The sequence below is a fragment of the Telopea speciosissima genome, chromosome 5, assembly GCF_018873765.1.
Source record: "Telopea speciosissima isolate NSW1024214 ecotype Mountain lineage chromosome 5, Tspe_v1, whole genome shotgun sequence".
In the NCBI taxonomy this organism is placed as follows: domain Eukaryota; kingdom Viridiplantae; phylum Streptophyta; class Magnoliopsida; order Proteales; family Proteaceae; genus Telopea; species Telopea speciosissima.
Genome location: NC_057920.1, coordinates 66,423,300 through 66,447,937, shown reverse-complemented (window position 1 = coordinate 66,447,937; position 24,638 = coordinate 66,423,300). Strand labels below are relative to the sequence as shown.

At 39.4% G+C, this 24,638-nt stretch overlaps 3 protein-coding genes across 3 annotated transcripts; all 3 read right to left on the bottom strand.

Annotated features, from left to right (window-relative positions):
- Positions 1-884: 884 nt before the first annotated feature.
- Positions 885-3,282, bottom strand: LOC122662235 (uncharacterized TPR repeat-containing protein At2g32450-like). Its single transcript, XM_043857817.1, has 2 exons — positions 2,772-3,282; positions 885-2,720 (listed from the first exon to the last, which is right to left on the bottom strand). Exons 1-2 carry the CDS (start codon positions 3,203-3,205, stop codon positions 923-925), a joined length of 2,232 nt encoding a protein of 743 aa, XP_043713752.1. The 5' UTR covers positions 3,206-3,282; the 3' UTR covers positions 885-922.
- A 4,071-nt stretch (positions 3,283-7,353) lies between these two features.
- Positions 7,354-7,797, bottom strand: LOC122663318 (E3 ubiquitin-protein ligase RNF165-like). Its single transcript, XM_043858997.1, has one exon. The coding sequence runs from the start codon at positions 7,795-7,797 to the stop codon at positions 7,354-7,356; it is 444 nt and encodes a 147-aa protein (XP_043714932.1).
- Positions 7,798-10,386: 2,589 nt separating this feature from the next.
- On the bottom strand, positions 10,387-15,760 carry LOC122663316 (subtilisin-like protease SBT3.9). Its single transcript, XM_043858996.1, has 10 exons — positions 15,653-15,760; positions 13,485-13,576; positions 13,280-13,377; positions 12,996-13,154; positions 12,226-12,896; positions 12,044-12,135; positions 11,702-11,929; positions 11,390-11,504; positions 11,088-11,280; positions 10,387-10,988 (listed from the first exon to the last, which is right to left on the bottom strand). The coding sequence occupies exons 1-10, from the start codon at positions 15,758-15,760 to the stop codon at positions 10,399-10,401; spliced, it is 2,346 nt and encodes a 781-aa protein (XP_043714931.1). The 3' UTR covers positions 10,387-10,398.
- Positions 15,761-24,638: the final 8,878 nt, after the last annotated feature.

Sequence of the window (24,638 nt, the reverse complement as noted above, 5' to 3'; positions counted from 1 at the left end):
TGCAAAGTATGATAGAAAAAAAGGAATATTAATATATGATAGAGTAGTGAATTTAAACAAACCACTTCACCTAAAGATAACAATAGGATCTTAAACTTCCAGTCAAGAGCTCAGCAGGCTCTATCAAGGTAATGGACAAAAAAAACACCAAATCTATATTTCCTTATGATAATTAAAGTTGTTCATAGCTAAAGACATCCCAGAAAATACGGCATCATTTACTTAGTTACTAGAACATGAAGAGATTTAGGGAATGATACTATAGGAGGACATGGCATAACACCCTAAATAGGGATGATTAGCTGAAGCAAAAGCCCCTTAAATAGGGTGTTAGAAACACTGTAGACATGATTAGAAAATGTTTACCAAAAATAAGCTCTCTGGAAGCTATAGCTTTAAAGGGAGAAAACCAAATGATGATTCAAGGGAGTTCCAGATAAGAACTTTATCAATTGAGTTGCAGCAAAAGGGGAGACGCTATCATCTTTTATCAAGCATGACCATTTACATATAACAGAGATAAAAGCTGCTCATCATTCAATATCAAACAGTTAAAAACAATTGCAAAGTTTAATAGTTAACAATTGTGGAACATTTTTCTTACTTCAATGGTATACAATTTTTCCATTTCAACCAAAACATCAAAATACACAATTATATACTTTATCAAAATAAATCTGATCTATGACTTTTTTACAAAAAGTAAAAGGAGAATTCTAATAGTTCATTATGCCGTCTAAGGAATTGTGTAGACTTCCACAAGATCCAATTCAAAAATTATAAACAAAGATGGCTACTTATGACCCTGTCTTCTTAGACAAGTGAAATGAACCTGAGAGGTACATTACAACCTATTTGATAAAAATGAAAGGAACCAGTGAGGAAATAGCTTCAGCTTATCTTTCACTACTTCAGCCTCACTTCAGTACTCTTTAAATCTGTACTGTTCTTGCTTAATGTTAGAGGGAACATTGCCATGACTATAACAAGTCATACAGAGGTTGAAGTGAGAAGTCATTTCTTTAAATCTGGGCCCAATAATTGGGTACCGACATGCTTGACAAGAATGACCACCATGACGGATCCTGCCATAGGTTTCAAGTTTCACCAAAGTGCTCAAGATGCCAAAGCCCCTTCTGTCATCATCAAATATTTGGAGGAATTCAGGGAATGAAATCATTTTGTTCTCCTCTTCTACATGGGCTACCAATTGGTCACTATATCCTTGAGAAGGGAAATAAATGAGTCTCAAGTACCTCATGTAGATTAATGCATCAACCTTTCCTATTACACCTTGACCCTCCTTCCTCGAGCGCCATAACAGAGCATCAAAGGCGGCACGCTTGCGTTTCCCTGGTTCCCCAGCACAGATGGGAGCAATGACAGCATAGAACATGCCCAAGTCCACTCTCCCAGAACTGGTAGCATCCAAGACTGACAAAATTTGCTGGTCAACTGCTTTAACTGCTCCTTGAAAAGTTTCTGGTTTTAGAAAGTGAAGTAACTTCCTCAAAATCACCTCTAATGTTGCCTTCCTTATTGACTTCTCTGGCTCTTCACTCTCTGAATGTGAAACAGATTCTTCAGATCCACCTATCTCCTTTTTCAGAAAAGAAACATCACATCGATGAAGTCTAGTGATCCTTTGGAAGTCCCTGATGTGAAGAGTATCAGCAAGACACTCCCTACTTGTGGTTTTCTCATTTGCCCTTTTGAATTTGGATGCTTCCTCGACAATCACCTCCACTCCATCTGCCAAACCCTCATTTTTCTTAGCGAATGTACTCAAGCGGCCACCTTGATTTTTCTTCTGCAACTGCTTCATATGTGCCATTGCATCATATAACTCAACCCTGTTTGTCATCTTGAGGGCCTCTCTCAACGCTTTCTTCGCATCCGTAGCTTTTCCTCCTCCCAATAGTGAGACTGCTCGGTTCACCTGGGCTCGCCAATGGTTTGGCTGAATTCCCAGAACTCTCCCATACATCTCTGCAGCCCTCTGAAACCGACCCAAGTCCTGAAACAAGCAACCAAGGTTGTACAATGCATCCAAATGGCTGGGATTTAGATCAATGGCTCTTTGAAACTCCAAAATTGCCTTCTCATCCTCCCCCACTGCATGAAGAACCGTCCCAAGATCACAATGGGCATCTGGGAATTCTGGGTTCAAGAACACTGCCTCCTCCAATGCCTTCTCTGCTGCCTTATACTCCCCTACTCCAAGCAATGCACTCCCTAAGAGCTTCAAAGCCCGATAATGTGTTGGACACAGAATTGCGGCCTCACGATAATGCTCACATGCACTGAGCAACATCCCTTCTCCTTCCAAAACAATCCCCAAATTCACGTGTATCTGTGGCAACAGTCCCAACCATCTGTTCGAATTAGTCTCTGCCAACTCCAAACCCAACATATAACTAACCTTAGCCTCATTCAACCTCCCTAACAAGCATAAACAATTGCCTAACCTGAATTGGGGCCGAACATCAATTGGGCTCAAATCCGCCGCGCGTTGGAAGCTATGAAGAGCCTCTGTAAGAATCTTATAATCAAACAGAGTTCGTCCAACCGCCATATGCCGATCAAAAGCTTCTTCCCTTGGCAAATTCCGATCAATGGCAACACGAATCTCCCTCACTTCCTTCAAAAGTGTTCTGAAATCTGCACAATTCTCATCCCAAAAGAACCTCTTATCATCAAATTCTACACTAAAATCCGTCGACCACCCAATATCCGAAAACCCATCACTGAAGTTTGAATATTTATTCTTATTGTGACCATGAGCACAAGCCTTAATTCTCCTTCTAATAACTATCTCCATATCCTCAACAAGCTTCCATGTATTATCATAGTCGACACCATGGTTAGGCGACTTAGCCCAAGCAGGTGCAACCCTAAGGTTTGGGATTCTCTGGGTTATCCTCGACTTATCGGCTAAACCAATCATCGAACACGAAGAGGAACAAGAAGGAGCTTCCAATTGGGTTATGAAACTGACCTGAGAGGAAGAAAAAAGGGCTGAGAAATCCCTATCAACGTCGCCGGCGCCATCATCGTAGGTACGAAGAAGGCCATCGAAGGAGAGACCTGTTAAAGGATTTTCGATGAAATCCGAATAAGTTCGGAAAACTTCATCAAGAATGGCGGAGATCTGTTCGCAGCTGAAGTTGACGTTTGGGTTGACGGCGATGACGAGGGCACCCATCTCGTCCCGGTTGAGGCCTCCGTCACCATTAATATCAAATCTATCGAAGATCAAATGGACTTTGTCTCTTCTCGTCATCGATCTCTGTAACGAAGCCATTAAAGATTTAAAAGTGTTTTATTTTGTTAAGTTCGTCTCTATTGTGAAGATTAGATCTGTAGTAGAAGTGGTCCCTTAAAAGTAGGTTGGTCAACCGTTTTAACAGATTTTTTATGCATTTTTTGTGCAATCAACCCTTGTAGTAACGAAAGGTTCAATATTTGGTGTAGTGAATGTGTATGACGCCCGCTATTGTTACACTTCATTTAGTGGGTCATACGGCCATCTCAACCGTATGATAGATAGACTTCTTTCAACCCTATATTTTTTTTGTGATTTAAGGCTGTGTTTGATACGCATTTTTGAAATAGATTTTTTTGTGTTTAAGCTAAATTTTCACAATTCGGAGTATATTTTGAATCTAGAATCTATTTTAAAATGCATTATTCTAAACACAACCTAAAACTCTGAAAGGCTGAACTTAAGGGTGTCCGTTGGTGTGGTATCGGGAATTTGGTACGGTTTTAGTTTGCTACAAAAGACAAAAAGTTGATACTTAAACTATACTATACCGAATACAAATTGCATTTCCATACCGATATTGTATCGACTTGGTATGATATCGATTTGGTTTTTATTTAATATCAAATACGGTTTTTTATTCGATATCAAATACATTTTCTTATTCATAATGAGGTCTTGTTGTCTTGAGCCTTGAAGAGGAGATTGGAGAAGTATGAAGCAGAAGGACGGCGACGCACAAGTCACAACTCGAGCTATAGAGAAATTAAGAATAAGAACTTAGAATGGGTAGTAGTTTTTTGCCGTTATGTCTTCACACTTTTTTTTGGTAAGTTGTCCTTACTCTTTACACATAACGTTATATTATTAGATACGTAAACAAATATAGCTTTGGTTCGATTCAAAAACACATAATTTGGTATATACCAAATGATTTTGTCTTTGAAATCGATACTATATCGAATCGAAAAAAAATTCCATTTTTCAATATATACCAAGACCATACTGATTCTTCTTTGATAAAGTCGATTTTGATATCGATATTCGACTCCAAATTGACACCTTAACTGATCTAGCTAACCAAGTGATGGATTTTCTTTTTTCCTTTTTGGTTTAAGATAATAAATGGATAGGGGATACCTAAACTGGTTATTTGTTAATTTCCTTGTTAAATTCAATCAAATGCCCCACCATCAAATGTGTATAGTGCATCTAATGCTCATAAAATTTGAGAAATATTTGATATATTGCTGTTTTTCCCTACACCCATGGTGAATGAGAAAATCTCACTACATGTGATTGAGCTAGGGAGGGGTGTTTTGGATTTTGTATAATAGGGTTGAGAGTGTTATGATGATACAGGAATTCAATCACAAGGTCAAATCACCATTGATGAGGAGATTCTTTTTTATCCACAACTGAAGGAAAACTATTATCATTTCTTTTGGCAAAATGTTCTCAGTGTCAGGGGGGTGAGGGCTATGCCAGACATATGGAGGTGGGCAAAATGATCGCCCCGCCTCACCCCGGCCCCTGATTGGCAAAAATACCTAGCCCACATGTCTGGGCGGAGCGGAGCCTAGACTGCAGAGAACATCAGCCCATTTTTTTTTGGGAAAATATCATCCCCTCCCCTCTAACTTTCCCTAATATCAACCCAGTCCCTAAGTTTTGAAAAACGACTTTCCCCTCCCCTGCTTTTTAAACTTGCTATCAACCGTACCCTATTGTTAGAAAACTCCATTATCTGATGACGTGGACATGTCCAAATTTTCAAAAACCCCATTTTACCCTTACTAAATTGTAATACCCAAACTGCCCTCTTTACTCCCAACAAAACCCTTCTCTTCGTTTCTTCTCTTCTTCTTCTTCTGCCTCCAGCACCACCACGACCACCACTGCCAAGAGGCAAGGGAGCACCTCCACGAGCAGATAATAAAAGAACTACAAATCTTAAAAATTATTGGACAAAAAGTGGAAGCTATAGAAGTTAATTGGCTGGATTCTTGAAGTTTTGAACCAACCTCGCCGAATGTCGCTGCCACTGTTTTGAATCTCACCGGAATCTTCTCCCTAATGGGAGTTGCTGGTGAAGGACCAGTCGCATGCACTGAAGGAAGAGGTAATAGATCAGTGCTGCCTGGCCATGGAAGAGTCTTCGAACTCAGTTTGCAGACGGGGCGATTACGGACAACTCGATTGGACTTCTGGATATAAGGGTACTCTAGGTTCCTCTCTGTGCATTTCCCTCTTTTGTCTTCATTCAATTTCTATTTCTGTCCCCTTCTTCATTCAGTTCCCATTTTCATTAAATCGATTTTTCGCTTCTTCACTTAGCTTCTATTTCCACTAAATCGATTGTTTCCCTCTTCATTCAGTTTATATTCTTCTTTCTAACAAATATTTGTGATTTAATATTGTTCTTCCTTGTTCAAAACTTCAAGAATTCAGCCAATTAACTTCTATAGCTTCCACTTTTTGTCCAATAATTTTTAAGATTTGTAGTTCTTTTATTCTCTGGTTCATTTTGTTTGATTTCAACTTATTGGGTGATCGGTTGTTTGTCCAGAAAATTAAGTCAGTGTAAACAATGGTCCTACCATCATGGATTCATGGGCCGAATGATGCATTCATAAATCAAATTTAATTCTCCTTAAGAAATCATCATGGAGAACTTATTTGTCATATTCTAACTTGCAGCTCCTCTTTGAATTTTTACAGAGTCAGAGATTGTAAATCTCTCTGTTTCTATCATGAAATGAAAGTATGCATTCTTGAAAAGCTCCGTTCCATTCTCATATTCTTTTTAATTTTTTGGGGGTAGTAGGAAGATGGGAACCCACTAAGATTCCCCTTTATTTGCCATAAAGGACTTTAATAAGGGGAAAGAGTGGAATGAAAGTGAGATGAACTCCATGAATGAATTCCCCATCTTATAGAAGAAAAGGGGAAAGCAGGAACGAGAAAGAAACAAAAAAAAAAAAAGAAAGAAATTTGAAAATCCGGTCGAACGGTGGTGGTGGTGCTGGCGGAAGAATAAGAACGTAGAGGGGTTTCGGTGCTGGCGGTGGTGCTGGAGGTGGAAGAGAATAGGAGGCGGTAATGGTGGTGGTGATGGTGATGGTGATGCTGGCGGAAGAAGAAGAAGAAGAAGAAAGGCAGGGGAAGAAGCGGAGAGGAAATAGGAGAAGAATCTTGGGATATAAGGGTATTTTGGGATTTTACAAATTCTATATATGCCACGTCATCATATAACTGTGTTTTTTAACAGTTAGGGTACAATTGATAGAATCTTGGGATAACAGGGGAGGGGAAAATCATTTTTCAAAAGTTAGGGACTGGATTGATATTAGCGAAAGTTAGAGGGGAGGGGATGATATTTTCCCTTTTTTTTTTTAATTCTTTATTAACTACTAACAAAACTTGTCACAATCCCAAATCAAAATATGTGTTTCCTTGTCCATACTACACAATACAAAAAGAAGGGGTGACCCTATAATTGAAGTTTAGGTTCATCATTAACTCCAACAATTTAATGGTCACAAATGCCAATAAAGGAACTTATTGAATTATACCCAAAAAATTAGGGGGCACCCTTTGCAAGAAATTGAGCAACACTATGTGCACTGCACCCGCAGTTGGGAGGATAAAACTCCTACAAAAACGAGGTACATACAAAAAAATGACGCACATTACGCATATTGTCCAATCTATAGAAGATGGAAGATTCCTCGACGCAAGAGAAAGATTGGATTTGCGATCAGCTGAAATTGTCCGAACTCGGCCTAAATTGGTCAGATGTCGGGGTTAATCGGAATCATCCTAGTCAATTACAAGTCGAATGGGCCTATTCCGATCCGAGTTTTAAAATCCTAGTAGTTCTTGTACAACTAACCAAGTTGCCATCACAACTCCTCCAATACACATTGCAATTAATATTAAAACCATGAAAAAGATTGAGCTTCTTTTGTTTAAAACAGTAACCACTACAATTAAAAATATGCAGGAAAAAGGAACAAAAACTTCTCCTCTACTCTTAGATGACTAGAAAGAGAGAAGAAAGGTAAATATTATTAAAGCTAGCAAAATCACCAGTAATGAAGATTAAAACACAATCCAGGTCTACCATGATCCATAGAACCAGAGAATGAAGAAGAACTGTTAATGGTTTCTTGTCCAAGTTCCTGGTTCTCTTCAATCTTGGTAACAGTTATTTTTGGTTCTAGGGTACCCCGACAAAGAGGACATGATCTTGGTCGATACCCATCTCCAATCCATCTGTCTAAGCAACCTTTGTGAAAGATATGGTCACAGATTAGCTCTCTGATCAGATCTCCACTTTCAATCTTGCATATGCAGATAGCACAATCCACTTCATTCTTCTCACCTTTGAAGTGCTTGATTCCCAATTCTTCATTTTCATGTTTCATTGCAACATGATGACCAGATTTCTGTCTTAGTTGTAAACGGCGGCGGCGGCGGGTTCGTTCCCATAGTCGGAACCTCAGAAGTAACAGTAGAAGACTGGGCATTGGAAAGAAAAATATGCAGAGAAGAGAAATTAAGACAGAAAGAATAGAGAGATAACTTGATAGGAACACCTCATGTATTGCACATTTCCTTGTTGAATTGGTTATATATAGGGTTAAGACAAAAGTGATAAGCTTGAGTAACAATGTGGTTTATAGAATGTAAATCTAGGGAAGTAAATATTCTAGATATCAAGAAGAAAGAAACAAAAAGGAAGTAATGAATGACATGAGAAACCGAAGAGAATATTTAGAAAAATTGTTTTTGTTTTTCTGTTTATTTGGTAAAAAAGTGTTAATAGCTAGGAAACTGCCTCTCTGTGAAAGCATGGGTAAGGCTGTAAAACATTATGACATTTCCTAGAACCCGTAGTGGTGGGACCCTCGTGCATCGGGTATATCCTTTTTTATTGTCGTATGTTAATAACTAAGAATAAGTTAGGAAAGAGAGTTGGGGTGACCTCTGCACTTAATATTCCATCTCAACCTTCTAGTTCTGTGAGATGTTACACCAAGAGTCCAGACAAAAAAATTGACCTGATAACAACATTGTTGCTGCTAGATTCTGAACGGACTGAAGTGGATGACCTGTAAGAGAGATGAAGAATGATCGGATGGACTCGAGATTAACTAGTCCATTGTAGCATTCTAGTATGTTGTAACAATATTGGAGACATAAAATTTAACTAGTGAAATGCTAGTAATGTGACCGTATTTGTATGCATGCATGTTAGTATGCACAAAACCAACCTACCTATGGGTGGTCAACAAATAGTTAGGCCAGAGCAGGTGGAGTATAGCTGCCATCGTGATACCCAGTATCTCGACTTCCTCACCGCCATAAAGGGAGGACTCTCCACTGCCATGTATGTCCATCTATACATGAGAGTACAACATTGTATGAGGTAAAGAGATCGGTTAATCATTAATCACCAATCATTCACATTTACTTACCTTAACTGTTTGCTCAATTCCCAGTTCATACTACTATTGCTCGAAGTTCTAACTTAAGCATTGGAGAGTCTTCCTTGGAGTCTGCTCCGACCATCCCTGTAGCTTGGTTCTTTGGTCTTTGGTGTGCCGATCTCTTCCCCCTCCCCCACTCCCCCCCAAGTATGACAGTTTGGATTCAAGTGGCCGCGCATTCTTTAATCTATGGTTAAGGTTTTTCGGTAGATGCTTCTGACATTTATATGGTTGAGATTTCTCAAATAGTTAATATAATAGACTAAACACATTTTTGGTCTTTTAGAAAAGAGAGTATCTAAATGACACCTCAATAAGTGTAAAAATTAGACATGTTTAACCTGATTTCGAAAAGTGGGTCATGGGGCTAGCCTGGGTTAGAATTGCTAACCTTCTCCCAAGTTTGATTACTAGTATGGTGGTATGGTGGTGCTTGGTTAAATTCATAGCTCAAACCGCATTAGAGCTGGTATCAGCATTGCCAACTGTAAACATCTACTGAAAATTTTCCTAGAATGAAGCCATTAATAATTAAGCCACTTAATTAAATTTCATTAAGAAGACTTGTCAATTTGCTTTCCTTATTTGTTTCATTTATTTTCTTTCCAAGTGTGCATTCCATGCACATCCCAAGTAATACAACTTACGGTCCAATTCGAATTAAGCATTCCAATGAAAGATGGACAAAGCTGTAAATGAATCTTTGCTAGTGTTCATTGGTTTCCTTTTTTTATTGCGTTAATTAATTATATCAAGGGTCTTAAATGGATAGTCCTAATCCGACAATAAAAAGACTGTCTACGTGGAAAATGCGCCAAATCGTGTTCATTGGTACCCAAGAACTTTAAATCAATCTTTGCTAAGGTTCATTGGGTACCCCTTAACTTATAAATTAATGGGTCATTCTAGGTGTCATCATGCCTAGTGAATTGAAGTACAGTGCTTCACTATTTGCCACTTAGCTATACTTGGGTTCGTGCATGTGATAGAAGACCCCACATACATCTCAATGCCCAAACTTAAGTTCAAAGTAAGCAAGGAAAGTTGCTCAAGCTCTAATTCAAAATTTTAATACAATTACCAAAATGTCATCAATTTTTTTTATAGAAAAATACCAACAAATGGAGATGAAGATAAAGAACAAAATGACATCTTTGTAATTTTAGCTAATTCCTCTACTCATTTTAAGCTGTAATGTGGAGAAATAGTGAAACATTATACTTCACTAGGCCTAATGACGAGAAAGAAAACCTCAAATTAATTAAGGGAGAGGATCGCTGCCAGGCTGTGTGGCTCCTGCACGTCTGGGGGACATCCAATAGTGGTGGATTTTTCATTTCAGGGGGTAGGGGTGGTCATTTTGCCCTTCTTGTATCCGGGCACAAGCACCACACAGCCTGGCAGTTTTTTATTTTTATTTTCCATTAATAGCTACTTGCAGAGATTCTTAATTTCATTTTTTATACGAAAAGATGCTTTCACCTGATCATGCATTGGTCCTACTTCCTGAACTAGCATGCATTGTTTGAAATTTTCAATTCTCAAATCTAAGTGGAACAAAGACTAACAAAGGGGAATAGAGGGATATTATTACAGTTAACGAGTGTTTATTCCAATAAACAAGAAATTAAAATAACCCTAAGTGTCCACAAAAGATTTATACTCAATAACACGAACCGCTAATGGAATCCTAACCAAATGCTGGCCATCAGTCCAAGAAAGGCTTCCAAATGAGTAATCCCCAAGCAATTTCTGAGTAGAAGTAAAGGTCACTTTGAATGAAATCATGGTGATGGATGAATTGAAGGACAGTGTCCGTGGTTCAACTTTCACTCTAACACCATGAGGAGAATCCACCAAAGCTCTGTAGAATGAATTAATAGACCCCACATTTGTCACAGTCCTGGTGACTGTTATGGTATTTTTAAGGTTTGGGATGGAGATAGAGGGGAGATTCAGGTCCAACTCAGAATACTTATTTTTCGAACAAGAGACTCCTCTTCCCTTCATGTGGATTTTGTTCAACATGTTGGTAATTTGTTCATTGGTGTAGCCCATGGAACAGAGGAATTGAATGTAGTAATTCTCCTTGCTAATATCATAAATGAGCCCTGGATCTGCTACTTTCCTAGGATTGATATGCCCTCCACCAATGTCAAAAGGGTCAGCTGGCTTGCGAGGATCTCCCTGTGCCCATATCACTTGTCCATTTGTGCCAGTTTGTGAGGCTGCAAGTGTTCATGGATGAGGGTTTAGTTGTTTGACATAGGTGAGCATGCTATATATTCAGTAAAAGTTAAGTCTCAAATCTACATAGGAGAACTCACCAGTAGTCACAATTGCTGATTTTATGGCCGCAGGGGACCAATCTTTGTGCAAAGACTTGATGAGGGCAGCCACTCCAGCCACATGAGGGCAAGCCATTGAAGTTCCGCTTTGGAATTCATATCCGGCGGGACCATTCTTAATTTGTGGTGGAACTGCAGCTAAGATGTTCACTCCAGGAGCAGCTATGTCAGGCTGACACCACAATTAATCTAACTTCAAATCTTGATATACTCAATATGGAAGGAAACCCAAGGAGAAGAAATTTTCCTCCGCTAAGATGGTTTTCTTCTTATTACCATACCTTCAACACAGCAGGTGACAAAGAACTTGGTCCTCTGGATGAGAATGAGGCCACTCGTGGAGATACCCATTTCCCAACTACAGACTTTGGCTCACTGAGCTTCACAACTGCTGATGACCTGTCCTTGTCAAAAATGGAACTAAATGTGTTAAGTCACTGTGATTCTTTAATGTCCTAGACAGTGTAGGGCTCAGATCGTCTGTCGCTGTATACTAGATTTGAATTTCAAATAAAAACAAATAATATTTTATACTAATTAATTAATCACAAAACCGCTCAAAACCAAAAGGGTGCCATTAATAATCTCCTTACCTTGTTCTTCTGATGTAGGAAACTATGCTTGTCCCTATTTCATAATCTACTGTAATACAGGGAATGTCATGGCATGGAAGGAGACCATTTTGAGGTTGCACAAATATAATGCCGAATCCTCCTGCTTTCACAACTATGTCATATCGATCAAAATTGTTTGCAGATGGCTCTATAAACCAAAGGACAACCTTTCTCTTCACTAATGTCTCAATGTTTTCCTTGAAATTTCTGCAGCAAACCAGAAGGCATGGGTTTGTGGAAAAGTTTAAAAATTAAAGGAAGATTTAGGAGAAGAGATATAAAATAATAATAATAATTGTAAATAAATAAATAAATAAACACAATGCATCATCTGCTAATTTTATTATGACCAGGTCTGTTAAGTAGACAATATGATCAAATCCTTTCCGCTTTATATGTGATTGAGATTGGCCCTACAACAAAAATGAAATTGGAAAGTAGGAGTAGCAGTTATCATGTGTATGTTGTTAGATTCAAAATATAGCCTTTGGGATTATATATACCAAGAAAGTTTGATTGTTTCCAAGTGTAATCTCTGTTAGGAAAGCCCTGTCAATAGTGGTAGCAGTAACAGTGATGATCCAAGGAGCCGAGTTTTGAACCGTATAAGAATGTGGACCTGCGTTCCCTGCTGCACAAACCACGGTTATCCCCTTTTCTACAGCATGAAATGCACCTACTCCAATCCCATTACTCATTGCAACAACATAGTCGTCCAAAGGCAGTACTCTAGGGGCCATAGACACTGATAAAATGTCTACTCCATCATGTAAGGCCTTGTCAAATGCTTTTAGCAAATCTGCAGCTGTACAATGTCCGCTAAACCAACAAGCCTTGTAGATTGCTAGGCGAGCAAGAGGTGCACCCCCTCTAGCTAAACCAGTACCTAGCCCTTGATAGCTTACATTTGGTACAAAACGACCCGCAGCTGTGGAAGCACAGTGGGTGCCATGCCCTACTTTGTCCCTTGGGGATAAATACTCTGCAGATCCAGTGGTGTTAATGGGCTTCTCCAATGCCTTCTCATAGCCTTTTACAAACCAGCGAGCACCAATGATTTTCTTATTGCAGTGGGTGGAACTGAAATACTGTCCAGTTTGGCAAATTCCTTTCCAACGTGATGGAATTGGACCCATGTTATCATCCTTAAAGCTTTCTGACTCCGGCCAGATTCCTATATAGGGATGGATGGAATTAATCACTCATCATCTGTAGGTTCCAGACATATATATTGAAGAATATTGATGATGATCACAACGGAGCTCAGAATTACCTGACTCTATAATGCCAATAATAGTCCCTTCACCCTTATTAGTTTTAGACAAAAGGTCACTTGGATACTCATGTGAATGGAGTCCTAGAAACTCCCAGCTTCGGGTAGTATGAAGTTTATGAATGCAATTAGGGAACACTCGAATAACACCCGGAAAGTCTGCAATTTTTTTTTTTAATAACCAAGTGTCCATCCAAAATTAGAAGAAACATATGATCAGTAATCATATATGCATTTGTTTCTCATCATGAACATTAAAGCTTCTTCTAGTAGTTCATAGTTACCTGCTACTGCTTTTGCTTGGGAGTCGGACAGAGTAGCTGCAAACCCAGAGAAGCCATGCTTATAGCTGTACCGAATCGAATTCTTGGCAGCTTCTTTGCTAGAGAAAGAATTAAGTTCACTAAAATTTTAATATAATTCTTATGATGATACAGTAATTTCAAGCATATTGAATGAAAGGGGGAGAGGGGAAAGATCTATATATACCTTCCAAGCAACGTGGCTAGCATGTCATGGTGAGACTTCAGAGTGGCTGTTGGGTCCTCATGCTTCTTCGCACCCAAATACACTATGTACACCTAAAGTGGAAGCACTAATATTTAGATTGTAATCCTTAAAAATTTCACGCCATGTTAAAATTGTGTTTTAATTGATCAAAATGCCATCATTTTCCCCAATTCGTTTAGGGTTTGAAAAATTCATGGTTTTTTTTTTTCTAGAAACAAATCCTGATACAACCAAATTAAGGTTACTAATCTTCTACTCACAATGTCTAGCTCTCTAATTCTGTTTGTCTATCTAGATTATGGAGATGTTGTCATTGAAGAAGGTTGGAGTACTGAAACAACAAGAATCGATTTGCTCTTCCATTGGGAAGAACAGCGACGGAGAAGATTCCGGTGAGAAAGAGGTACAGAGAACATACGAGGATGGGACACTGGACACTATGGAAGCGTTGTAAGAGGTTCGTCCAGTGCGGAGAGGTATTTCGAGGTTCTACAATGGCAAATCAAAATCAAAGTTGGCACCGTAGAGATTGAGGAGAGATGATTTTTTAGAGCGAGGGAGGATGGCGTGAGGGCTCCATGAGGCAGAGATAAGGGGTGGAGGTGGGATGGAGAGGGCTAAGGTTTAGGAAACCCATTTCGTATTTTGCAATTCTGTTCACATTTTAGGATCCAATTCGTTCAGAAACACAGAATTGGGTGTAATCGAGGAGGGTTTGCTCTGAAACGATCGTGGATAGAAGGGGAGAAGATTGGTTTTGACCCATTCGTTTCCGAGGGTTCGATTTGATGAGATATTGGTGATTTGGAACCATGACAGCTACTTCAAAATTGGTCTTGCTAAGGGATTTGAGGATTTCAGGTTCTGGTTCGTAGAGGAGAAAGAAGAAGGCGGGAGGTGCTTCTTCTTCTTCTTCTTCTTCCCTTGCACATGAACTCCCATTCCTCTCCCATCATACCACATCTTGTTTCCCACTGGCATCAATCGCATAGAAGAAACCATCTTCTCCAAACGCTGCAGAGATCAAAGGTCGATTTCTATTTTATTTCTATTTTATTCCTCTGTTAACCTCTAATTTGAATTCAGGTTTTGAGCTTTCCTGAATCTGAATCCACCTTAACGTTTTGAATTTTTTTTTTTCTAACCCTAACTTCCTGAATCTCAATCCATGGAAATGGATTTTGGTGGGTTCCATTTGATTTTTTTTTTCAAAACTAAATGATTTAGGGAAGACAAGGGCATTTTGGTCAGTTAAAACATAATTTTAACATTTAACGTTAATGGCCTGGGTGTTTTTATCATTTATTTTGGAAAGCATGAGAGGTACGTGAATATATTCAAACCTCACGGTTAAAAGTATACATAAGTCATACCTCAGGAGAGGTACATGAAATTTTCCCTCATCTTTTCTGGGTTTGTTTTTTTTTGTTTTGCTTTGGTTTGAGTGAGAGTTTAGTTTGCTCTTTTGGGTAAGGGTAAGGTGGGTTATGTTCAATTTGACTCTCCTCTAGCTATGGCGGGAGCAGGGGGATCCAACCCAGCCAAAACAGGGGTGTTTGGATCATTTCACAGGCAAGCCCTACCCTATGAAATGACCAAACCCCCCTGTTTTGGTTGGATTGGATCCTCCAGCTCCCGCCATGACTGGAGGAAAGCCAGGTCTGGTTATGTTACCCCCCTCACATTGTTTCTTGGTTACATTTGATCATTAATAAAATTTAGGGCTTTTCCTGGGTCCCAGATAATATTCAAGTTTTTAAAAAAAAAACAAAAAAATTTTAGAATTAAATTTGAGAAAAAGATAATAGTGGGCGTGATTGAGAGATGGTAGGGACACTGTCGTCAATAGGGTTGGATCTAAGATGGTCGGCAATGGAGAGGATGGAGAGGAAGGGGCGGGTGGATCAGAAAGAAAAGGAGGAGGTACAGTGTAGCGGGGGAGTTGGGGATAACGGCGGGGAAGTAGCCATGGCGTTGAATCAAGGTAGCAACGGTGGCAGTAAGTCGACAAGGTTGCAGCACAGCAGTAGACAGTGGCTATAAAGTCAACAAAGAAACTAACAATTTTGGCTCTGATACCATGCTAAGCTAGAATATGGTTTCCTCATAAAGATAAGCATCAATAATTAAGCACCAAAGTTACTTACATTGGTAGTAGTAGTCTCGGCAAACGTGAGAGAGTTCCAGTAATAGAGATTGAGGAAGAAGAAAGCACTGATTCCATGGAAGCGACAGTTCTGTGAAGCGGTAGCCATCAGTTAGAAGTTGAATGTAAAGTCTGAAATTGAGCTTGGTTAAGCGCTTCTGGACTTGAGGTGCTTATATATAAAATAACAGAGGGTGGTATGATATCTACTATCTACTACTATTGAGTATGAGAGACCAAAGAGAATGGGTCGGATTTTTTCTTGGTAGCTTCTCCATTACGCGTTTCCTTCCGGGTGAGGCACCGAGGCTCTCTTGGCTCTGGGCTTTATAACCACTTGTAGGTATAAACTGTGTGTGGAACAGTCCATAGGAGAAGGAAAAGGTTACTATTTTGAGAAGCCCAAGAGCAACTAAAACAATAGCAATTTGGATCCTCTATTGTCGAGCTGTTCGGTAGGACCATGCTGCCTAGACACGGTGAGGTATGTAATGACCGTCTTATCCCTGTCCAAGCACCTTGCCTGAATGGGGGTAAGGTGATCATTACACATCTCACTATGTCTGGACAGCACGGTCCTGCCGGGCAGCTCGGCAGTAGAGGTTTTGAATCCGAAAAATAGAGCTAGTTATGTAGACTGCACTAAAATACAAAGAGAGTCGTCATTTTGGCTTTTTTCCTTATTTTTTGAGAGAGAGAGATATATTTGAGTGTCATGAGTAAAGAAAAGCTTAGCCTACGTGTGGTTGCAAAAATGAGAGAGAGGGAGAGAGATTTGAGTGTCATGAGTAAAGAAAAGCTTAAGCTACGTGTCGTTGCAAAAAATGAGAAAGAGAGAGAGAGAGAGATTTGAGTGTCATAAGTAAAGAAAAGCTAAGGCTACGCGTGGTTGCAAAAATTAAAGAGAAGGGAAGCAAAAATTTCAAACTTAAAATGGAAATTCTTGTAATCATTACCTCATGTGATTGTGTTCTGATTCTCCTTTGACCATGGCGGGAACTGAGGGTCTAGTCCAGCAAAAACACCTAAAAACAGGGGGGTTTGGCCAATTAATAGGGGTTCACTTGGATCCCACCTATGAAATGAACAAAACCACCCTTGTTTTGTTGGGCTGGATCTTTCAGCTCCCGCTACTATTGGAGTAGAGCCAAAATGGATGTGATTGTATAAACTACTTAAATTTCTTACCATATTTAATAAAAATATAATTTATATGTAATTTTTATTTTACTTTTTAAATCAAAAGGAATTGGATGTAAAGTAAAGTGAAATTTAATAACCAAGTATAGAATGATTTGTAGTTAGTAATCTAGTAATTTCACTTCCCTTTGTTGTATTATTATTTTATAGAAGCACTTTGGGTCAAAGCACTTGTTTCAAAAAGCACTTTTTCAAGTGTGTGTCAAAGTTTCAAAATTGTGTTTTGTTTCATTCCCTCCTCTTTTGTTTCTCTCCTCTATTTTGTTTGAAATTGGTTGTACTCTCTTGTGTGCAAGAGGCTAGAATTGAGCTCAAGAATAGTCCCACATTGGTTGTGGGAGAGTTACTTGAGGGGTATATATATAGGATTGTTTCCTTAAGGTGTGAGCCTTTTGGAGAGGAAGACACCCTACTCTCTAGTGTGTGGGGGGTCCTTGGGGTGCTTTTGAATCGCGCGCGCGTGCGCCGAGCCGGGCCGTGGCCGTGGCCGTGGCCGAGGTCGGGGTCGGGGTGTGGGTGTGGGTGTGGACAAAACCTTATAGGAGTTTTAATGTTTTGTTTAAAACTCGATTTGGTTCACCCGTGGTTCATCTATACGGTTGAACCACACTTGTCTATTCGTACATATATATGAATAGTTACACCCCCTCCCTATACGTGGAGGTATACATACGGTCACACCTCCCATGTAAGGGTTACACCCCTGCGTATATCACTGTATTCATACCGATGTATCCTTCAGGGGTACATCTAAATCCTTAAGGAAAGTATCTTTTCGAGTAAAGAGGTTGTATAGTTGATCTGACGACTCAACTCGTTTAGAGTGATTTATCTTGGAGGGTAAGTCAAGCTTCTTCCTTTATCTTCGTTCGTTTCTTCTCTGCACCGTATGCGATAACAGTATTTCTCTATTTCTGTATATCTGCTTTGTCTTACAAGATATGCCTAGTATAACAATCTTAAGGATTTAAACCTTATTTGGCTTATTTTCTGTGTAAGACTATGGCTGGGAATAATACTGTGGATACTACTGCTACTGTGGACCTTCCACCTATTGCTGCCGCTGCCCAAAATACTGCTGCTACCATACAACCGAGTATGGAGAAACTGAGAATAGTCTCAGAGTTTGATAAGATAGCACAGTTCACCGGGCAGAATTTTAAACGGTGGAAGCAGATGATGCTATTTGCATTAACGCAAATAGGGGTGGCATTTGCATTGACTGATCCCAAGCCTCCGGACAGTGAGGATATTGATCTCGATATGAAGAGGCTTGCTTGGATCGAAGCAGACTTTCAATGCAAGAACAGGATTCTGAATGCTCTATCGAATGAATTGTATAATGTTTACAATTCCTTTGATCATGCCTACATGATATGGAATGCTTTGGTCAACAAATATACTCTGGAAGATGCTGGCTTAAAGAAGTATGTGGTATCAAATTTTCTGAACTTCCAGATGACTGAAGGTGAAACCATCTCTTCTCAAGTAGACAGATTCCAGGTTATGGTTGGGAATTTGGCTAAAGAGAACATGATTTTACCAGATCTGTTTGTCACGAGTTCGTTAATTGATAAACTACCTGACTCTTGGAAGGATTTCAAAACTACTATGAAACACAAGAGGAAGGACTGGTCTTTTGATCAGGTGGTAGTTCGCATCAAAATAGAGGAACGGAACCGCATTAAAGACAAAGGTGAAAAGCCCATTGGATACATTCGATCCAATGCCCATCTGGTGGAAACAGAGAAGAAACCAAATCTTAAGAGGAAAGGCAATCCTGTTCAGAAAAGTTCAAACTCAAAGAGGAAGAAAGGAAATTGCTTCATGTGCGGCAAGCCGGGTCACTCCAAGAAAGACTGCAGGAACAAGAAGAAGGTTTTGCTAGATAAGGCAAAAGTCAATCTTGCTGAAGAGGAAGTCTTTGCAGCAATGATAACCGAAGTATTTTTGGTTGAAAAACCAAATGATTGGATAATAGACACAGGTGCTACGAGGCACATCTGTGGGGACCGAAACTCTTTTTTGAGTTATTCTATTTTAGATGATAAGGTCTATATGGGCAACTCTCAGTCAACCAAGGTTATCGGCAAAGGAAAAATTACTTTGAAGCTCTCTTCAGGAAAGACACTTGTTTTGGACAATGTGCTGCATGTGCCGAAAATAAGACGCAATCTTATTTCAGGGCCGCTTCTCAACAAGGCAGGAATGAAGTTACTTTTTGAGTCTGACAAGCTTGTAGTTCTGAAAAATGATGTATTTGTGGGCAAGGGGTATCTTAGCGATGGTTTATTTGTACTAAGTGTTTCTGAGATAATAGAAGAAAAGCCTAATGCTTCTTCTGCTTACTTTATTGATTATTATGATTTATGGCATGGTAGATTAGGTCACTGCAATGCATCTTATATTTCTTATATGCATAAGAAAGGCTTAATAGACAATCATATTAAGCAACCATTGACAAAGTGCCCCACATGTGTGGAGGCAAAATTCACTAAAAGACCACATAGGTCAATGGAACGACAAAGTGGCCTTCTTGATTTGGTGCATAGTGATCTTTGTGACTATAAGTCACTTGAATCTAGAGGAGGTAAAAAATATGTTATTACATTTATAGATGACCACTCTAGATTTACCATGGTTTACCTTCTTAAGTCTAAGGATGAAGCAAGTAATGCTTTTATATCTTATAAGGCAGAGGTGGAAAATCAATTAGGGAGGAAAGTGAAAAGGCTTAGAACAGATAGAGGTACTGAATACTCTAATCTTTCTTAATTTTGTGAGGACCATGGTATTATTCATGAGACCACTGCCCCTTATCAACCTGAGTCTAATGGGGTGGCAGAAAGGAAGAATCGAACATTGAAGGAAATGATGAATTCAATGCTCATAAGCTCAGGGTTACCCCTAGACATGTGGGGGGATGCCATGTTATCGGCATGTTATATTTTAAATAGAGTTCCGCACAAGAAAACCGGATTGTTACCCTTTGAATTATGGTATGGAAGAAAACCTACCATAAAGCATTTAAGGGTATGGGGTTGTCTAGCCAAAGTGGCTATACCAGAACCAAAGAAAAGGAAACTAGGACCAAAGACATGTGATTGTGTTTTTGTTGGATATGCAGCTCACAAGATCGCATATCGATTTATGGTTATTAAAACCATAGATGATGTGTTTGACGAAAATGATATCATTGAGTCAAGGGATGCAATTCTTTGAGAATGTATTTCCTCTTAAGTCTAACCTATTAGAAAGGAAGGTTGATAGTAGTGTATCATCTTTTGGCCAAGAAGTGTCAAAGAATATTGAACCTATATCTAGTGATTCAAGTCAATTACGGAAAAGTAAAAGGCAAAAGAAAGCTACTTTTTCGGATGGTGATTGGGTTGTCTATCTTTTAGACAATGATCCTTTATCGTATAAAGAAGCGGTAACATCTTTAGATGCCATGTTTTGGAAAGAGGCCATCAAAAGTGAACTAGATTCCATTTTAGCCAATCACACATGGATATTAGTTGACTTACCTAAAGGTTCCAAAGTGTTGGACACTAAGTGGATATTTCGAAAGAAATTGAAACCAGATGGATCACTAGATAAGTTTAAAGCCCAGTTAGTAGTAAAAGGCTTTAGACAAAAGAAGAATATAGATTACTTTGACACATTTGCTCCAGTAGCAAGAATAACTACTATATGAGTAATGATGGCTGTTGCATCTATGTATAATTTGGTTATACACCAAATGGACGTGAAAACAGCGTTTCTAAATGGCGACTTGGTAGAAGAAATATACATTAAGCAACCTGAAGGTTATGTTGTGCCTGGACAAGAACACAAGGTATGTAAGTTGGTTAGATCACTTTATGGACTCAAACAAGCTCCAAAACAGTGGCATGAAAAACTTGATTCGGTACTTGTTTCGAATGGTTTTTTCATAAATGATGCTGATAGATGCTTGTATAGTAAGTTCAATAAAGGCAAAGGTGTGTTCATCGTATTTTATGTAGATGACATGTTGATAATGGGAACGAGTTTAGACATTGTAAAGCAAACTAAAGGTTTCTTAATGTCTAAGTTTGATACAAAGGACATGGGGGAGGCTGATGTAATTCTTGGAATTAAGATCATCAGAAAAGAAAAAGAGATTATATTATCCCAATCCCATTATGTTGAAACCATACTAAAGAAGTATGGTTATAATGATTTATCATCGGTTAAAACACCTTTGGACATTAATTGTTTTTTACAAAAGAATTTGGGGGAACCTGTCTCCCAAAAGAAATACTCACAAATCATTGGTTCAGTTACATATCTAATGAACTGCACCAGACCAGATATCGCTTTAGCAGTTGGGAAATTGAGTCAATACACTCATAATCCAAGTATAGAGCATTGGCATGCCATGACAAGATTATTGCGATATTTAAAGGGAACGATAGCCTATGGCCTTCAGTACAGTGGAAAACCAGCCGTGTTAGAGGGCTATTGTGATGCTAATTGGATTTCAGATACCAAGGAAACATTAACAACTAGTGGATATATTTTCACACTAGGAGGTGGAGCGATTTCGTGGAAACCGGTAAAGCAATCCTGTGGTACAGGATCCACCATGGAAGCTGAGTTTATAGCTTTGGAAAAGGCGGGAACTGAAGCAGAGTGGCTCAGAACTTTGATGGCAGATATTCCATTGTGGCAAAAACCATTGCCTTCGATATCACTTCATTGTGATAATCAAGCGGCAATAGCTAAAGCTAAGAATAAAATGTACAATGGAAAGAAGCGCCACATCTGCCTAAGACATAATTTTGTACGGCAGTATATTAATGAAGGAACAATAGCTATTGATTTTGTGAAATCTGAAAGCAACTTAGCTGATGTTTTCACAAAACCGTTGCCTACAAAAATAATTCATGATTCATCTAAGGGAATGAGCTTAAGGCCTGTGACATAGGTCATGTGATGGACACCCAACCTATGTGAAGAGGTAAATTCCTGAATTAGGTTCAAAGGGTATAAACGAAGTCACTGGATGACCTGTCTAGTACTACTACATTTTTTGCTCATTCTAGGTAGATAGGAAAAGTAGTACCACCACAAAGGAAGGAGGATGAGTCTTATAGACTCTTAATCTAGTCAGATCTCATGTAAAGTGGGGGTGTGTTAACTGTGGTGCACACTATGGATTGACCTAAATAGATGTAGGAGGTGAGGCCGCCTACCGATGAGAATTTTATAGGCGTATTCTCTAAACATCTATGAGACCAAGATAGGGGACAAGGCCAGTTAAAAAATGTCCATCTTTATAAAAGGGATATCACAAACGGTCGACTAGTAGGATGTAGCTGGTGAACTAGTCGGCTACACCGATGAGGAAAGGTTCAAGAAGTCTGACTTCACCTGTACTCTGTGGCGTAGTTCATCAGACCTAGTGTAGGTTCAAGTCCTGAAGACACCTGCAACGATGTGTCCTACTATGTCTAATATACTTATCACTCGATATGTATCACCATTTTGAAACTTGTGGGGGAATTGTTGTATTATTATTTTATAGAAGCACTTTGGGTCAAAGCACTTGTTTCAAAAAGCACTTTTTCAAGTGTGTGTCAAAGTTTCAAAATTGTGTTTTGTTTCATTCCCTCCTCTTTTGTTTCCCTCCTCTATTTTGTTTGAAATTGGTTGTACTCTCTTGTGTGCAAGAGGCTAGAATTGAGCTCAAGAATAGTCTCACATTGGTTGTGGGAGAGTTACTTGAGGGATATATATATAGGATTATTTCATTAAGGTGTGAGTGTCACGCCCCCATCCTAACAAGGGATAAAATACATTATAAGGGGTGACTAGGATGACGCTTGTCATCCTACTAAGCTGCCAGGATCACTGACACAGTGTCCCAACGCACAATCATAACTAATATTAAAACAATATAATATCAGAGTGCGGAAAGGAAAATATTACATTCCAAATGATCAGTAGTTTTGCGGAAGCGTATAAAATCAATAGTTACAAGATGATCAAAGCCTAGATGATAAATACTGTAGTTAATCCATTTTTCATTACCATCTAATAATGATTAACAAGGGTATAGCAGTAAATGTTTATACATGGGCCTACGCCCTAAAATAAACAAAAGGGGAACAAGTCCCTAGAATTCTCACGGCCCGTAGGCGCAATCGTCACAAGGACACCCGTTGCCATGTTCCTCTAACACAGCTTCTGGCTCCTCCGTACCTGCATCATAATCTAAAAATTGTGTACACGAGGGGGTTAGCTCTCCACTGAGCCAGTGAGGGGATGGGGATGCACAAACACACAATTCACATAGTCCAATGATGCATGCATATGTTAAGTAAATTTTCCACCTAACATCACAACTAAGTCAGAGGTATATGCTACTGTGACAACTCGGGAGACACTGTGGGTCACTTAACTTATCGCCACAATGAAACCTCAATTGTCACGTGGGACCTACGCCGATCGAAGCCTCCAAGACCACTCAGTGGCAGACCCCTGATAACCAATACTACCATGGCTGGCCTCTCCCACCTCCACGAGAATCCGGTGTACTGATTACCCAACACCTAAACCCCTGTTGGTAAGGGTCGTAGCATAAGGGTATAAAATCCTAGCCTCAGCTACATGCAAGTCCTATCGTCCCGAGAGGTAATCCGGGCGCATCAACTTTTCATCTGGTTTAGTGCCCGGTTACCAACACGGCACGGCGCATACAGTTCAACATGACATTCAACATAATTTCTTCATAAATGTATATATAGTGTTCGGGGTTAAGCACACCCACGACCGAGACCCATCAAGGTACAATATTACCAATCAACATTATAACAATTATATATAAAAGTATGCAATATGCGCAAACATGCTTATTAATTATAATGATTACATAATATGTAATGCAATAATAATAACAAGTCCAACCAACCAAACCCACTCACAACGTATACGCCAAGCACCAAGATTATCAGTTGTCGTCTCGATCAAGCAATAAGCCACAAGATGAATATATTAACCTAAACAAAGAGTGAAATAAGGTTAAACGAGCGAAGGAAAAGGATCCCCAAAAGGTCTCCTATAATCACTTAAGTATAAGGTTTCGAAACAAAGTGGTTGCAGGAGTGGTTTCATGCCCAAATTCTGCAACCACATGTAAATCCGAGGAAACCAGGGGTTCGGACGGTTTTAGTCAAGGTCGATTGCGAGATGTGGTTTGAAAACTGAAACCGAGTGTAAATCCTAGGAAACCAGGGTTCGGAAAGTCAAGTGGTGCGGATGTGGTTTAGAGTGTAAATCCTAGGAAACCAGGGTTCGGGACAGTTTTAGTCAAGGTCGGTTGCGGATGTGGTTTCGAAACGAAACCGAGTGTAAATCCGAGCTTCACGGGGGCCTTCTCGGGAAGGTAATTTCAGGGTGGTTTCTTGCAGGTCTAAAATCACATGTAAATCCTAGCTAACCAGGGGCTTAGGAAGGTCTTTGCCAAGGGTGGTTGCAGATGTGGTTTCTCAGGTCTGAAACCACATGTAAAACCACATACCTGCAGAATCGAAAATTAAAGGGTTTCTTGCTAGGGATTCATTTTCCAAGGGGTTTAAAGGTAGGGAGGCTTCAAGAAAGCTTCCTCCTAGGTCCATTAGGGTTCTAAGACCTCATTAGGTCCATGTAATCCCATGGATTTAAGAGGGAAAACAAAGAGAACCTAAATTAGGACATAATAGGGTAGAAACCTTAAATTTCTTAAATGGAAAGAGATTACTTAGGCTTAGGGCTTGTAATGG

Bases quoted from the DNA above. Each gene is read 5' to 3' on its own strand.
- LOC122662235 (XM_043857817.1), bottom strand. From the start codon at position 3,205: ATGGGTGCCCTCGTCATCGCCGTCAACCCAAACGTCAACTTCAGCTGC. The intron at 2,721-2,771 runs TAAGAATAAATA...TATTGGGTGGTC, and splicing joins GCTTGTGCTCATGGTCACAA to GACGGATTTTAGTGTAGAAT.
- LOC122663316 (XM_043858996.1), bottom strand. From the start codon at position 15,760: ATGGCTACCGCTTCACAGAACTGTCGCTTCCATGGAATCAGTGCTTTC. The intron at 11,930-12,043 runs GTGTTTATTTAT...GGTTTGCTGCAG, and splicing joins AAATTAGCAGATGATGCATT to AAATTTCAAGGAAAACATTG. The intron at 11,281-11,389 runs GTATGGTAATAA...TTGTGGTGTCAG, and splicing joins TGTCACCTGCTGTGTTGAAG to CCTGACATAGCTGCTCCTGG.
- LOC122663318 (XM_043858997.1), bottom strand. From the start codon at position 7,797: ATGCCCAGTCTTCTACTGTTACTTCTGAGGTTCCGACTATGGGAACGA.